The sequence below is a fragment of the Dicentrarchus labrax genome, unplaced genomic scaffold (genome assembly GCF_905237075.1).
Source record: "Dicentrarchus labrax unplaced genomic scaffold, dlabrax2021, whole genome shotgun sequence".
NCBI lineage: Eukaryota > Metazoa > Chordata > Actinopteri > Moronidae > Dicentrarchus > Dicentrarchus labrax.
In genome coordinates this window covers 19,817,953-19,834,511 of record NW_026136721.1, presented here as the reverse complement: position 1 = coordinate 19,834,511, position 16,559 = coordinate 19,817,953, and the positions used below count along the sequence as shown (strand labels likewise).

The window sequence follows — 16,559 nt, the reverse complement described above, 5'->3', positions numbered from 1 at the left end:
ACAGTTTTAGTATTCTCTGCTAGGCCTGCATCTGTGACATGTACTGTGGCGTCTCATTCTCACATTAGTATACAGGCTGCTGCTCTTACTGAAGCAGCAGCTTTGGTTCCAGGCTGCTGTTGTGTGTCTGCTTCACATGTTCAAGATGCAAGATCTTACTAATGTTGCACTGATGCAGATTTTCTAGTTTTGTTTACAACAGACACCCCAGGATGTATATGTACTGATCATGTGAAGGAGGAGCAGTGGTCACACACACATAGCATAATCTTCTTTCCTTCACCCTCAGCCAAATAAATCTCACGTTTTGATTTACCCTTTAACTCAGAGCAGTCTATGTCACTGTATTAATTGCCCCTGATGCCTAGGGATTCCTAGGGAGCATATTTCTGACCCACAAATCTTGTCATAGTCACATACAATTTTCATGGCGACGTGTGAGGACTCCAAATGAGGGGCAGCAAGGCCATCTAGTGGTTCAAAACGGAAACGACTTGTTTGGGGCTATTTGGGCTGTACTGGAAGGTTTGAAAAACGGTTCAAACCTGCCAGTAATTTGCGGAGGGAGTCTTGGATTCATTTGTCGCTAAGTAGAAACACCTGTTGCTCATCATCTGCTCCTCATACGCCCACACACTAGCGACGGGTACTGCCTGTCGAGATAGGACACGACTTCACTCAATTTAATGACAAAAAAAAAGAGACACGCTGCATGCAAAATGTGTTTGGGAAGTGGAAACAAATGAGCATCTTCTTAATTTGGGCTCTTTACACTTGTGTTCTACAGCTATTCTAAACCCCAGGAGCCCTATATGTGAATAGATTTTTATATTTTTTATTTTTTTAAATATATATATTTTTTGACTTTCTTTCTTTTCCACTTTCTTTCATTGCTGCGATTTTATAACGTGCGCTGTCCTATTTCCCACCACACAAATCCCCACCGATCTTGCCCTGAGATAGCAACCTAACACAATTAAAATCATACATTTGGGTCTCCGAGGAATCGCTTTTACGCGCGCGCACACACACACACACACACACACACTCTCTCTCTCTCTCTCTCTCTCTCTCTCTCTCTCTCTCTCTCTCTATCTTCTGGTGGGGTGATATCATCTAAAGGCCATCAGTTATCTGATTTGATTTTTCACCAGCTTGACTGACACCTGCAGCGCAGTCGCAGCTCCAGAAGATGTTCTCTCAGGCTCTTCAGCCGCTCGGCGAGGAGCGGCTCTATTAGCAGTGAAGGCACAGAGCGCGCTGCTCTTCTCACAGAGTCAAACAAATGATTGTGCTGTGGAGGATTTAACTGTTTGAAATAAGACATTCTGAATAAGAGTAAGAAGGAATTTTGTTGCAGGCTGCTTCAGATGCATTTTACTTAAGAAGCAGACACTTGTTAACCTGGATATACTTTGGATTTTTCCGATGGATTTCTTTAACGATTCAAATGTTTCTCTTGAAGACACTAATTCAACAGCAACAGGTAGGTTGAGCAACCAGTAATATAAACCAGTCAACGACCACCTCTGCTTAATATTGTATAAGACATGTTTTTTTTAAATAGCCTAAACAAAAATTAAATGCAGTTGTTTTCTCCTCCCAGTTATGTTGTATACTTTTTTAATAAAGCTTTCATAGCCATATTGCACAAATTCCCTTCACAGCTTGATATGTTTGATTAGAATGAAATATGATACCTTCATCACATCAGTTTAAACTTTGGCTCTGCCAAAAGCTATATCCTGGTTTATAATTAATCTAGTAATTAATAAAGTAATATTAGTGTTACAAATGGCACCTAAGTCACTGACTTTGGTAAGATGTTTTTAGACATTTATGTGACTTTGTGTGTACACAATACTTATGCATAGCAACCTATTTTGAGGTATATTCCTTAAACATCATGTGAATAATTACAAATAACTTTTGCCCCCATCATCATCTGTCTTTGCTTTGTGCTGCATTGAAAGAGCCAGCACACACACACACACACACACACACACACACACACACACACATACACATAGGCACACATCTTTATGCACATGCACACAAATCAATAATTTCCACTCTGAAATGATCGAACAGCCTAAAAGCAAAATGGAGAAAATGCACAATCGTTAGTGTAGTGTCTGAGAATATATCTACCTATGTAATAATCCCGACAAACTAATATTGTTAATTGTAAATCTGCTGCTAAAGATTTCATATCTCACAACATGATTAAACAATGTACAATATGATATTACTTAATATTGTTCCTTTATAGTCAACTGCTGCTCTCTCTTTCTTGTCTCCAGCTGTTGATGCAGCCCTTCATTGCAGTGCCATCCTCCCTGTCATCTTCGGCATCATCTGCTTTCTGGGTATCATTGGAAACTGTATCGTCATCTACACAATTATGAAGAAGACCAAGTGCCGGGCAAAACAAACTGTTCCGGACATTTTCATCTTAAATTTGTCAATTGTTGATCTCCTGTTTCTCCTTGGGATGCCATTCCTCATCCACCAGTTGCTGGGCAACGGTACCTGGCACTTTGGAGCTGCAATGTGTACGGTCATCACTGCTCTTGACTCCAATAGCCAGATTGTCAGTACTTACATCCTCACCGCAATGACCCTCGATCGTTACTTGGCTACGGTCCATCCTATACGCTTCAACTACATCCGCACACCTTGTGTGGCAGTGCTGGTCATTGGCCTGGTGTGGGGTCTGTCGTTACTCACCATCATCCCCGTATGGATGTACGCAGGTCTGATGCCTCTCCCGGATGGCCTGGTGGCCTGTGCTCTCCTTTTGCCTGACCCAGTCACTAACACCTACTGGTTTACGCTTTACCAGTTCTTCTTGGCATTTGCTATACCTTTGATCATCATCTGCCTGGTGTTCTTCAAGATCCTCCAGCACATGTCCACCAGCGTGGCACCACTGCCTCCACGGAGTTTGAGGGTGCGCACCAGGAAGGTGACCCGGATGGCAGTGGCCATCTGCCTGGCTTTCTTCATCTGCTGGGCCCCTTACTACATCCTTCAGCTAATCCACCTAGGGGTGCAGAAGCCAAGTCTAGCTTTCTCCTACGCCTACAACATAGCCATTAGCATGGGCTACGCTAACAGTTGCATCAACCCATTCCTCTACATTATCCTAAGTGAGACCTTCAAGAGGCAGTTTCTCAGGGCTGTGCGCCCAATTAATAGAACGTTCCGTGTGAACCCGAGCACCACTGATGGTGGCAGTGTGAGTGTGAGAATGGTACCTGAAGGGGCTCATCAGGAGGAGCCAGCGTCTGGGGAGATGATACCATCCATTGTGGCTCCACAGTGAATCAGTAAATAAAAATAAAATTGGACAAACATTAGCACAAGAACATGTGTACATGCTGGTACTGAACAGTAATGTTTGCACATCAACTTCAATCGACCATTTTATTCAAACAATACGTTTGTTAGTTTATAGCCAAGAGCTGAATTAAAATACTGTTAGACTCATTCCCATCACTCCCAATCATGCAAAGCACAGTGTTACTGATTTAGCTGGGCTTTATTTTTTGAAAATTCAGTTCAATTCAGGCATGTGCGGCTAGCTAACAACATGCATTGACTCAATGAATTCCAGATGATACTGTTATGTTCCTCCACTCTGCTCTAGTTTGAACAATCATGAAGTAGATTTATACAGCTTGGGTAATCACACATTTATGTTAAATGGGAGACATTTTCAACCTGTGTAGACATATCTTTACCTCAACCTGGTGAATGCAAATGTTTTTGAGTCCACTCACATCTTTCAATTGAATTTTTTAACACAACTAAGTACTACTGATTAGGCTATAATAACAATGACTGTAAATTATGGGTCTGGATTAAAAAAGTGACCTTATCCCTTTTCCAGTTTCTTCCAGACTGGATCATGTATTGTAAATATTTTATGAAAGTTAAGAAAGTTCTGGCTGATGGCACACTATCTGGTAACAAGTGGAGTAAATGTCACAAATAATTGCCGCCCAGGGCAGTATTTCACATTGTAAACTCCCAGTAGATACTACATTATGATACACACACACCATGTTTAATGTAAGGATACTGTGAAGGACATAAAGTACATTATGTCACCGACACACATACATTCAATATAATATAAAGCGTCACACAGATGTTACTGCAGCTTTGATAATCATTCTTCTTTGTTCTCGTGTCGTGTGGTTCTGTGATTTCTGTGAATATATAACCTCTGTAGAATATAAGAATGAAGAATGAGACTGGAGATAATGTCTTGGATCATAAATTGTGAAATGCGAAGTCTCTTCGGCCCTTTAATGTAAGTATGTATGTTGACTTTCAATCAGCTGACTGACTCCCCGTTATAGTGGCAGTATTGACAGTAGCTGGAGAGCAGAATATTTGTATTATATTTGGCACTTTCCATTAGCCCTCTTTGTAATTAACAATTTTATCATGGAATGGGTAATTTCCAGTCAGGGACAATTAGGTTAGCTGTTCATGTTAGTTTTCTGTTCTTATTTTCTGTTTTATAGTAAAAATCCAGATGCATTCACCTGACTTTTGTTTTTTTAACTTTGTATATCTTTTTCAGCAGTGCTTTTAGTTATGTTGGCATTTGGATTGTTAATTTGTTTTTGGTCCTGCTTGTCTTGTTTGCTTGTTTGTTGTCAGCATCTCATAAACTTGTCAAGTTCAATGAAATTTGGAGTAAAGTTTGGCCATGGCCAAAGGGACAAGCGGGTAGTTTCTGGTGGCCCTTGTAGCATCATTTGGCTAATGATTGGCAAAGCAGTCACTCCAAGTTTCAGATTTTGTCCATTTCCTGCAACAATTGCACAAAAATTGGTGCCAATAGAACGATGCTTGTAAATCTGACTCACCGCACTTTTTACAAGCCAAAGAAAAAGGAAAATTAAACCGATTGTTTCCTGGATTTTACATTGCCAAACATCAAAGAGTAGTAGTTTCCTCCAGAGGAACCTCTGTAATAAGTTAAATGGTTGTTTGTGAAGCAGGCAAAGCTGCTGCATTTTTAGTATCGATTCAGTCTGAAATCCAAAGTCATGAATATAAATGAAGGGCTTTGATCTGGATAAGCTGATATGTCAAATCTATAAAACAGTGCCATTTTGCCAATGAGGTGTTGTTAATGTTGTTGCATTGAAATTAACTTATATTGTATTTTTAGCATGTACAGTTATGATGGTGTAATTATTTGTCTGGGAAGAGTTATTTATTTAAATATTAAATATTAAATCACTAATATGAAACTCAGGGTTTCTCAACCTTTTTTGGCCAGTGACCCAGTTTTCAGAGTCTCAAAATTGTCTTGATGCCAGAAAATTAGAGTGGTCAAGTTATTATTAGACTTGCTTACTTTTGTATTCTATTTTCAAGAGGGCAAAGAAAGCTCTGAATGTATGGTTATCAAACCATATCCTGTAGGGTCCCGACACCAAGGATGAGAAACTGATGGTGTAACTGTTGTTCTTGTCCATTATGAAGTAAAATTTAATTAATTTAATGTAGAAGTGTTAATTGTTGACAGAACAATAAGTTGTTGGCAATTGTATGTGTACTATTGTGAGCATTGACAGCTTAATAAATCAATATGTATACTGTGACAGAAATATTTTAATTTTGTACGAAACTGTTTGTTTTTTTGTTGTCTGACTTGGGATTTCACTCTAAATACATTTTTAACTTGCTCTAATATTTAATACACGTAGACATTTTTAGTCCTCGAATACATGTAGCTAAATGTCCTGAGATATTTTACTGGAGCTTAGGACTCATACCGCAGATTCCTCCCATGATCTGATACACATTTCAATTTTCTTTTCATCATCTATTATTTGACCAATTCAATAAACAACGATGAATCTTTCAAAAGTTTTTTTTTTTCACAAACAAGGAGAAATGAGAAAGTCTGGACAGGAACTGGATGAAATACGTGAGTTGAGCTTTTAATCATCAATGGATAAGTGAGTAGCAGAGAGAGAAGATGGCATGAAAGAGCCATGTGAGGTTGAATGAAGTAATTTAAAATTAAAAAAATGTTTGTGTTATTTGATCTTGGACTTTATGTGAAATATTCAACCATTTGTCGTTTTAATGAGAAAAAAGCTTCGATAGAGTTATCAAGATCTGACGTGACCAGCTCAACCAAACAGCAGCCTCAGCCTGAGCCCAGCAGCCGCTGTTTGTCTCAGTCCTACCGTACAGTCAACAGGTAAGGTAACGTATTGATAAGTTCGTCGTTGACAGTTCTCATAAAATTAGTACTTTATTCTCGCAATATTATGACTTTATTCTCGTAATGTTACGACTTTATTCTCATAGACCTAATATTATCACTTTATTCTCGTAATATAATGACTTTATTCTCGTAATTCCCCCCCAATTTTTTTTTTCTCTTAGTATGGCCTAATACTCCGTAGTAGAAACTGTACCAGAAACATCACAAAACAATAAAGATGAAATTCAGAATTTAATTAAATGCCAAGAATCATCAAAAAAGTTAAATTATCAGTCAATGGATCGATACATATCATTTACTATTGTCAGCACTGTGGTAGTTTTGTTATTTATGACAGAGACTGTCAACTTATTTTGACCACTCTACCCTTATAACCCTTATTTTTCTGTTAATGTAATCTCTTACAGAACTGCATATGGTGTGTCTGTTCTTAACACTATAGTGGTATTAGGCAACAGTCTCATAGTGTGGATTTAACCTTTCCCTGTATTTGTTGTTTAGTTACCTCAGTGAGAACTTTCAGAGATGAAGTTGCAAAAGATAAAAGACATTTCATTACCTTTACACTCAGCACTGTGCCTGGCAACCCATCCAGAACTTCACAAGGGGGGTGTGTTTCAAACATCTTGACATGCAGTCTATTGACATTTCAAACAGCTGATCCTCTTCTGCAGCGTTTAGAGCTGACCCCCGCTGCTGTCTCGTCACTAAATGGGCATAAAATCCATTTGCTGTGACTGCACCACTTGTCAAACTCAGATAGGCACTTTTTTCCAAAGAGTTTTTCTTTATCTGAATTGAGGGACTAAGGATAGAGGGTGCCATGTGCTACACAGATTGCACATGGCAAGTTTGTGATTTGTGATGTTCTGCAATATAAATAAAATTGACTTGACTTAACTCCACGAGAGGTCCCTGATGATCACCTGGATGTCAGCGCTGTCAAAATATTCCACAACCAGAACCAGTCTCTACTTGCTCTATTCAACTTTAAATGATTTATGAAAGCTTCAACCCATACAGCTCTAAAATGTTTGCACTTCAAATGCCTGATAAAAAAATAAAAAAACGTACTGACATTGTAAAGTACATAACAGTAGTGGTGATGGACCGCAGTTGATCAAACACCACAACAATCCTGATTAAGACGGAATTCAAGGGCCTATAATAAAAATCAACTAATGAATGGAATATTTCTCCGGTTGTTTATCGTTCTGACAAGAAGTTCACCTTTATAATGAAGATATATTCCATACAATCTAGGTGTAGAGTAAACTATTCTACAACTGAAATTACATGTTGATAGTTTCCTGTGTCACTTTTCTATTTCCCCATTTTGATGTGCATCAACGCTCCAGAAGATTGGCAATTTTATTAAGAGATGGTAGTAGGTACATTTGTTGGGATAGGCTAATTCAGGGAGTAAATTAAGTGAAATTGCTGCTCTTCTGAAGCATCAACATGCATTAGTCACCCAAAAGCCTACTTCCCTCAGTTATTTGAAATAAAGTAGTACACTGGATATGCTGGTAGCGATCAGAACCAGACAAAAATATTTAACAATTTGATTATTATATAGTATTTTAACAAACTCCTGCACTTTTGGGGTATTGCAAGGCTCCATTTTTACAACCACTCTTATTCAGTGTATACAACCCTCCATCTCCATGTTCTAATGAATGAAAATCACATCCATTTGTTGAGATTTGGAGATATGTGCCTGAAAGTTTTATCTATGGTGTTCAAAGCCTTGAAAAAATATGTTTTCTTCAATAGATTGAAGGGTGTAATTCAGCTATTTGTGTACAGACAGTCTGTGAGACTGGTAGTGTCATATTAATAATAATAATTAATCCTTCATTTTCACATTCAAATTATTGCATTTATTTACAGAATAAAAATTATGAAAATGTCAGATATCTTCATGTTTGTTTGATATGAGATGGCTCACAGAGTGAAGTCAGTTGCTTTTGGCACATGTGATCAGCAGGATTTCCAGCACAGATAGAATTTGAATTGAACATACTTGTGGAGTGAATCCTGTCTGGAGTGAGATGTCTTCTATGCAGCTCCATCTCCACAGAGAAACATGACGTCTACAGCCATGCCAGCAGCCCTGTGAACCTTTACTTAATCACAGTGGTGCTTACAGTTAGCATGCTAACCACATCATGCTCACAGTGACAATGCTAACATGCTGATGTTAAGCAGTTGTAATCTTTATCATGATCATTATCTGGGTTTAGGGTGTTAGCATGCAAATAGTTGCTAATTAGGGCTAAACACTAAGCACAGCTGGGGCTGGGACTAAGTATTTAGTCATAAACCAAAGTATTGGACACATTGAAATTTTGCCCAGAAGATGGTGCTTTATGAGTAATTCACAGATATTTTTTTTATTATAATCAACTGAAAATAAGAAATTTTGTGTTTTGATTATCTTAGAATGAGCTGTTTATCTAGAGGGAGCAGGTCCTCTTCCACTGGCTCTACATAGGCCTTTTTGCAAATTTCACCAGTTTGGTGGCTGCCGTAGCTTCTCCGACACTCTTGGAAGAGGAGTGGTTATTTGGTTGGTTGCAACTTCACTTAGATGTCACTAAATTCTACACACTGGACCTTTAAGGTATCACCAAAATTATTACTGACCCTGAGAAGGACATATGTGAATGTCATTCCCTTAAACAAAGGGAATAGTAAAGGATAGGAAGAGGAAACCACACACGCAGCTCTTGCCTTCACTCGTCTGTACTGAATCACATGAAACAATGCAAAACCCATACATATGTTCACATATGCACACTCACTTTCAGGACCACAGTTACCATGAGTATTTTTTTAGCATGTTCTAAATGATCTAAATTATTGTTTAAACTAAATAACCACATGACATTTAAATGATGAAATGTATTTTTGACTTTATTAACTTGCTATGACATGAACTACACTCCTACCATGATAAATATGGACTTGAACCTTACAACACAAATATATGGATATAACAGTAACAAGCTTAAACACCAATGTAAACACTGGTGGGGCCATGAGGTATTAACTTACAGTTACTTAAAGTACTATCAACATGTGTTTACAGTGCTTTGTGGGCGGTTATTATCTAATCCTCTGCAGCTCTTGTCTTCAATCATCAGTACTGAATGAGGAAGAGGAGCACGATCCCCCCACTGGGGCCCCAGGGCTTACCAACAGACTGAACAATTAAACCACACATACAGGGATCTGCATCACCTTTTGCATTCCTTTTCTTGGTAGTACTCACTGGCTGCATAATCTCAACAGTGATCAACTTGATATACAGTTACAACTACTATAAATAAAACAATATGTCTTGAAAATGGAATATAACTGTAATAATATCTAAATGAAATTAGCTTTTCAAATGAATTATTTTTTACCTAAAAAAAATTATAATTGTTTTTTTTTTTCTGTCACATACCTCTTGTCACATGCCACTCTTTACAAATTTCAAGCCCATGGTGGTGCTAGAGGAAAAGTCAGGGGGTCACCAAAGTGAGGGATTCATCCTCTAGGCACCATGAATGCCTGTACAAAATGTTTTGCCAACCCATAATAAATGTTGACATATTTCACAAAATAAGTAAGAGCTTTGACCTGCTGGTGGTGCTGGAGGGGGAAAAAAGTATTGATTCTCTTGGAAATAATGTCTGAACAGACTTTTATGGCAATCTATCAAATAGTTATAAAATAGATATGATATGGTCTCGACCAAAGCTCAGGACTGACCAAGAAACCAGATATTCCCATCCCTAGAGCCATGCTGCTATCATGCCAAAAATTACTTGTGTGTATGCATAATGATGTTCATTTGCTCTGCATGTTTTACTGAACTACTTTTGTAAGACTGGAAGCACAACAAAAAGTCTCACATCCGTGCATCTGTATGGCTGTTGCCAGTAAAGCTGCTGCTGCACTTGCAAATACCCTTTCCTATTGTGGTGTTAGCTCTTAGTGTGGGTGGGAAGATGGTTGGAGTAGTAAGATTCTGCAGAGTTGTACTGTACATGTGCCAAATACATTAAGTTTATGGGGAATACTGTGTTAAACAAAGAGCAAGTCATTTGTGCATTTAAGATTAGCTCGTCACCTGATCTACCTGACACCATCATCACCGTAGCTTTCATTTTGCTTAGCTTTCACTTTCAACACTTATTTTATTTAAACTGATTTGTGGGATACCATGTTTCAGTAGTATCAAAGTCATATAATGCTTTGTAGGATTTTGTATTTTCTGTAACCAACTGAGTTACTGTAGTTTCAAAGATTTGACAGAGAAGCTGCTTCAAACATCATCATAACAAAAACTATATTTTGTGAGACTACAGCAAGTTTCCTGCATTTCCTCCTTCCAAAATGATGCACCTTTTGTATGGCAGTTGAAAATACAAACAAATCAAAGACTTTTAGGCCTGATGAGTTAGAAAAATGTGGTTATGCTAGTTAGAGTTAGTCATGCTTCATTCAGCCTCATCAATTGGTAGAAATGTACTGGAAATAGAATGACTCAGTGTTCTTCTGTTTGGGGTTTGCACAGGTAGCCTTTAACGATGGACACAGAAGAACAGGATGAAGAGAAACAGCAGGACATTATCCCTTTCCTAGACCACATCTCCAACCTCATCAGGTCTATCATCCCTGACAGCCACATCCTCTGAGCCTTTGTCGCTGGCTTAATCCTCTGGTACTCCCAGCAGGAGAAAAAGAAACTGTGACGCAACTGATGAGATCATTTTATAACAACTCTGGGATTTAAAGGAGAACACTGTAAACATAACAAACATGCATCATTTTTCAATTATGTATGCATCTAAAAAAAAAAGACACTTAATGATTGTTTACTCCTCTGCAATGTCCCTCATGAGGTAACACGTAAGTCAAATCATTATAGGCAGCAGTGCTTTTTTTCAGGATGTTCATTAGAAATTGGCAGACATCTTTATTGGTTTGGTAACATAACAGCCCCAGGCTGGGTAATGCAACAACCGTACAGAACTATTATCAGCCCATTCCTCCCCTCCCCTCACCCCTTCCTCCCTCCCCTCACCCCCCATGTCCCACACACCTCCATTCCTTCCACCCCTTCAGGTACAACCACTAATTTCTTCAGAAAATATACCTATTCAAAGAAAAGAGAATTAATAACAACAGTACAAAATATGAAAGCTCTAGAAATGTTAGAAAATAACCCTATTTACATTTTCCAGGGTTTCGCCTCAGTTAAATTATCTTTTAATTTTTTAAAAGAACTGACTGGAGGAGGGACTGCAGCAGTGCAACATTGGGCTCAAAGGGAGCTCCCAAATTAACTTTCACAAAAAATCCACACGCTCTCTTTCTATTACCACTATTTGTCTCCAGCACTAAATTGTTTTAAGGGCTAAGCTCTTCTGCTGGCCAACCTCAAAACCAATCTTCACCTCAGCTGAACTGAACAGAGCCGAACAACATCATTCACAATAACAAACTAATTGTTACATGTGTCTGTATGTGTACCTGCTGGAGGTGTGCAGCTATCCCCCAGGTGACAGTGATGCTGTATCTTCCAGATATAGCGGGTTCCATTTTCTATATCCCTGATCTTACATGGCTCCTCGAGACCCTCTGTGTCCTAATTCTTTTAGGGCAACTAAGGACAGTACATATTAATAAACATATATTTGAAACATGAACTGGTTCAGGGGCTGCTGTCTCCTCTGCCAAAAACAAAGCCAGTATAAACAGCTGGTAAGTTGCTGATAGTGAAATGGAATATCCTTCTTTACTAGATTTGATCTATCTAGTGCTGATTCAGTACTATACTATGCAGCCCATATTCTATAATATTTAGATATATGGCCCTTCCCATCTAAAGTTAAAAGTGTTATTTCCTCAAGTTTTAATAATGGTGATAGACCTATCTGTTCATATTTTAATGATATGTAGCTTTTTACATGCAAACAATTAAAGTATTGAGCATAGCGTTAGTTCAGGCAGGGCACGAAGTCAGGCTTAGCTTTCAGTTACAGCTATATCATACGATCACAGCTAGTCATAAACATACATCAGCTGATTCCTCTAAGCTTCCCATTGGATACCATGCACAGTCAGCTGACAGCTCACCTGATTTCCTCAAGCATCCAATTGGCTAACACCTACATGGCGCCTTATTTAAGCTGTATTAGCCTGCCTGCCTATCTCTGCTGCTCCTCTACAAGCCTTTTTGCCAGGATGTTGTGTGCGTTACTTGTGGTTTGTCGGTTGTTTCTACTTGTCCTGTCTGCGGCGAGTATGATGGCGGGTCGATTGCATTGTGAAGTCTCAGCAGAGATCTCGGCTGTTGGGGAGAGTGTCGCTTTGAACAACAGTTGTGTCCGGCTGCTCTGGTTCTGGAGGGTCCGCAGAAGGGGGGAGGAATTGCTCCTGCGGCTCCGCTGCGGTCCCGGCTCCGGCTCCGGCTCCGGCTCCGGCGCTGCGCTGCGCTGCCTTTCAGGGGAGCGCGGGTCCGAGGCGCAGCGGCCGGCTCCACCTGTCTTGCTTGTCAGCTCTGTCCAACATCCGGTTGTCGCTTGCCGTCATGGGTTCAAGGGTCCAGGGTTCGGTTTGGCACGTCAGGCCGGCCAGTCTTCCTCCGCAATTGTTTCCCTCTTCGCTGTCTGCAGGTAGAGCGCGTGGTCCCACAGGTGCAGCGCTTGACGATGACGTCACAGCAGCTTGTTTGACGGCGTCACATTCCCGCCGAGAATGCTGGGAAGTGCAGTCCCAATCACCATAGGGAAGAACGTGCTGCCTCTCAAAAAAGGGGGCATGAGAGATAAACCTTCAACCCCAGTAAACGTCCCTGAGCTGGGGAAGGCGCTAAGAAAGCATTCTGTTATAGGGCTGGTTCATGGTTCTTAGCTGGGCTGACTTGGTTGCCAAAACCTACAATCTGCTTTGAAAGAGCTGAGATAGTCGAGGCTTTACTGAAGAAGGATAACAAAAAGGTTCATATTGGTCCATTCATAAATCGCCTTCTCAACAAGCATTAAGGTATAGCTACCAGGGATATTCAGGGGGAAAAAAAAAAACATTAATTGATCTGCTCTTGCAAAGGCAAAACTAAGGCATAAATAGTTTAACCCCTTCAGACCCTGTGTCCATTACAATGGACGTCACTTGACAGGGGCTTCTTTTTTACTTTTTGCAACATTTAACAGACAAAAATAGGTATGATGTTGTCATATGATGTTGGTATTTTAAGAATTGTTGGACCCGATGTCCATTGAAATGGACAAGAAAAATAACAATTAAAGGGTTTTGATTAAAAAAAAAATAATAATAATAATTTTTATTTTTATTGATTCTCATTTCTGGTTGCATAAAGGATGGGGGAAAAAAGTCATTATTATATTTTTCACACTTGGAACATAAGGCGGGTCTGAAGGGGCTACATCCTCTGGCACTTTTTCCTTATTTTATGCTATAATCTACAATGCCATCAGTTGATTAAGGAAGCATGTAGAGGCGCATGGCTAGCCAAGGCAGATGTCACAGATGCATTTAAGTCATGCATTACACCTTCACATTGGCATCTGTTTGGTTTAAATGAAGAGAAATGTACTTCTCAGTTAGGCTCACCTTTGGTTGTTACAGCAGCCCCACATATTTGACACTGTCAGAGGCTCTCTGCTGGATTCTTTTAAATAACTGCAACTGCTTTCGTGCTCCATCTCGTAGACGATTTTCTGTTAGTTGACTATCAATTCAAAATCAGACCATGCATTTTTGCTCTTAAATATACCTTTAAACATTAGGTCTTCTGCTAGCCAAGGAGAAACATCAGGCCTGTAAGGCTAGAGTCTAGGCTTCACTCTAGATAGTGTACTGATGAAAAATTGCATCAAAGAGGTAATGAAAGCAGCAGGCAGTAGTAATTTCAAAAGAGAACTGCTCTCCTTGCTTAGACATCTTAAGTTGGCATGTGTGTTATTCCCCAGGGAAGTTCCCCTATATCCAGGCTTCTGGACCTCTCCGATTTATAGAGAACTCCATGATATGGTGAGCTTGGAGAAGGGCTGCAGATCCGAGCCCCAGTCCTGATCTCTTCTGTGTGATAATGGTATGGCATCTCCTTCTTTTACAATGAGCAGCTAAAATCATCATTTGCCATTAATTATAAAAGACGCAGCATATTGAGTACATATAAATGAATCGAACACTGTGTGCCAGTTCACCCTGGAAGCTTTATGTCAACAGCAAGGTCTAATAGTGTGACTGCTATGATCTACTAGATCACTAATGAACAGCTTTGCTGAGCTTAGAAGACAGAGAGCAGACATGAGGGGCATTTAGGGAAGAGCAATGGATCCTCAAGTTTTTCGGTGTTGGGTACAGAAATAATGGAGATATAATTCATTCAAACATACAGTAGTAGTGGCATGATTGACCTGTATGATAACCACCCTTCCGTAGGTTTTGGGGGGGTATTTTAATAATCAGTGGTTCACAGACATATGGCTTAAATCCTGTCATCCTTGCCAGCTAATGCTTCTTCTACCTTTTTTAATGAATGTACAATTGTTTCATGTTTCTGTGGGGAAGAGACTGGTCATGGGAACATGTCATGTTTTTTCGACAATGAGGCAACTGCCAACATCATTTACAAGGGCGTTCTTCAGTTCCATTCATTAATAGATTTGTAAGACGCCTCACTTGGTTATCTATGTTGGGTAAATTCATTATTAGAGCAGCTCATATTCCAGGCTTGGATAACAATTGCTGATTTTTGTCCCGTTTGAATCGCAGAATTTCGCCAGCTGTGCCCGGAGGCAGCGCCATCCAGCCTGACTTGCCCCCCATTTTCTCAAACCGTGTTAGAGTAAACACAACCATGCAATATACAGGCTATCTACTGCTCAGTATATGCGATCTGGCTTAGCTAATCTACATTAAAATAACTCATTCAATTCGCATAAATGCAGCATCCGTAGCTCCTGTCTCGACGCTAAGGCTATGGGTAAATGCTCATTATCTGCTTACGAACGATACCTCCTGCCTGAGGCCAAGCAAATCTTGATGCTCAAAAGCAATGAGTGCCTTGTAATTTCCGGCTTAAATTCATTAATGTATAGCAAATTTCTGGGGATATCTCTAGTATACTTAGCCTTGTACTTCAACTAGTGTCTGCTTAGACGTATTGGTTTATAGTCCTGCTGGCTCCTCTTACTGGCACTTCCATGTAGCTCATGGAAGGGAGGTTGCCTGGTGTGGTTCTTTGGGGGTCTCTGCTGCCGCTCTCCTTGTCTTAAACCTTTCCATGTATGCACATGGAAGGTTTCCACGTAGGCACGTGGAAGGACAAGGAGGTCCCATACAGAGCCACACCACCAAATATAACCCTCTGTTCGGGAAATATGTTTTTGCTGGTTTAATTTAAATACACTCTAGCATAACTTCTGAGGGATCTCTTTATTAATCCTCAGCCAAGTTACTTAACTAGTATCTGCATAAATTATTGGCTTTATTACTGTTATTTATTTCTTACAAAAATTTGCGCTGCTGGCTCCTCTTACCGGCACTTCCATGTAGCTCATGGAAGGGAGGTTGCCTGGTATGGTTCTTTGGGGGTCTCTGCTGCCGCTCTCCTTGTCTTAAACTTTTCCATGTATGCACATGGAAGGGCAGGGAGGTGTGCTCTCCCTGCCTTAAGGTTTTCCACGTAGGCACGCGGAAGGACAAGGAGGTCCCAGAACAGAGCCATACCGCCAAATGTAATTCTGCTTGGAATATAAGATTTTGACGAAAGTGGTCCTGACTGAAATAGGGATCTGACATAACTGATCAAATAAAAGCATATGATTGGGCAGTCATAAAGTACCATCTAAGATTTGGAAATTAAAGCTTAATTAATAATCTCATCAAATTGGGAAAACAATTTTTAAAGTATGTCAGGAACAATATGATATCATCCACATATAAAGAAATGCGATGGACTGATCCCCCAGTTCTAATGCCTGATAATCCTGTACGTTTTCTTACGGCCATGGCTAGAGGCTGAAATTGCTAAAGTAAATAGAATGTCTGGTGGATCTCTGTAGACTAAAGGGTGTCGAGATGGTATTATTAGTTAGGATCTCAACAGTTTGTGTATATTAGTTGAATCCATTTGATAAATGTTTTTCCTAGCCCTTTCCTAAATCTTGGGAGTAATTTGAAAAGGTAACCTGTCGAATGCTTAACATGCATCTACTGATAGCATCGCTGCATCTTTTGCATTATAAAGTAAAATAAAGATTTATCT

The 16,559-nt window shown here is 39.7% G+C and overlaps 1 protein-coding gene and 1 long non-coding RNA gene across 2 annotated transcripts; one reads left to right on the top strand and one right to left on the bottom strand.

Annotated features, from left to right (window-relative positions):
• The first annotated feature begins 1,330 nt into the window (after positions 1–1,330).
• Positions 1,331–5,551, top strand: mchr1a (melanin-concentrating hormone receptor 1a). Its single transcript, XM_051384232.1, has 2 exons — positions 1,331–1,486; positions 2,304–5,551. Exons 1-2 carry the CDS (start codon positions 1,429–1,431, stop codon positions 3,326–3,328), a joined length of 1,083 nt encoding a protein of 360 aa, XP_051240192.1. The 5' UTR covers positions 1,331–1,428; the 3' UTR covers positions 3,329–5,551.
• A 7,005-nt stretch (positions 5,552–12,556) lies between these two features.
• On the bottom strand, positions 12,557–16,267 carry LOC127354384 (uncharacterized). Its single transcript, XR_007881534.1, has 2 exons — positions 15,916–16,267; positions 12,557–15,569 (listed from the first exon to the last, which is right to left on the bottom strand). It is a non-coding gene; the product is annotated as an uncharacterized LOC127354384 (long non-coding RNA).
• Positions 16,268–16,559: the final 292 nt, after the last annotated feature.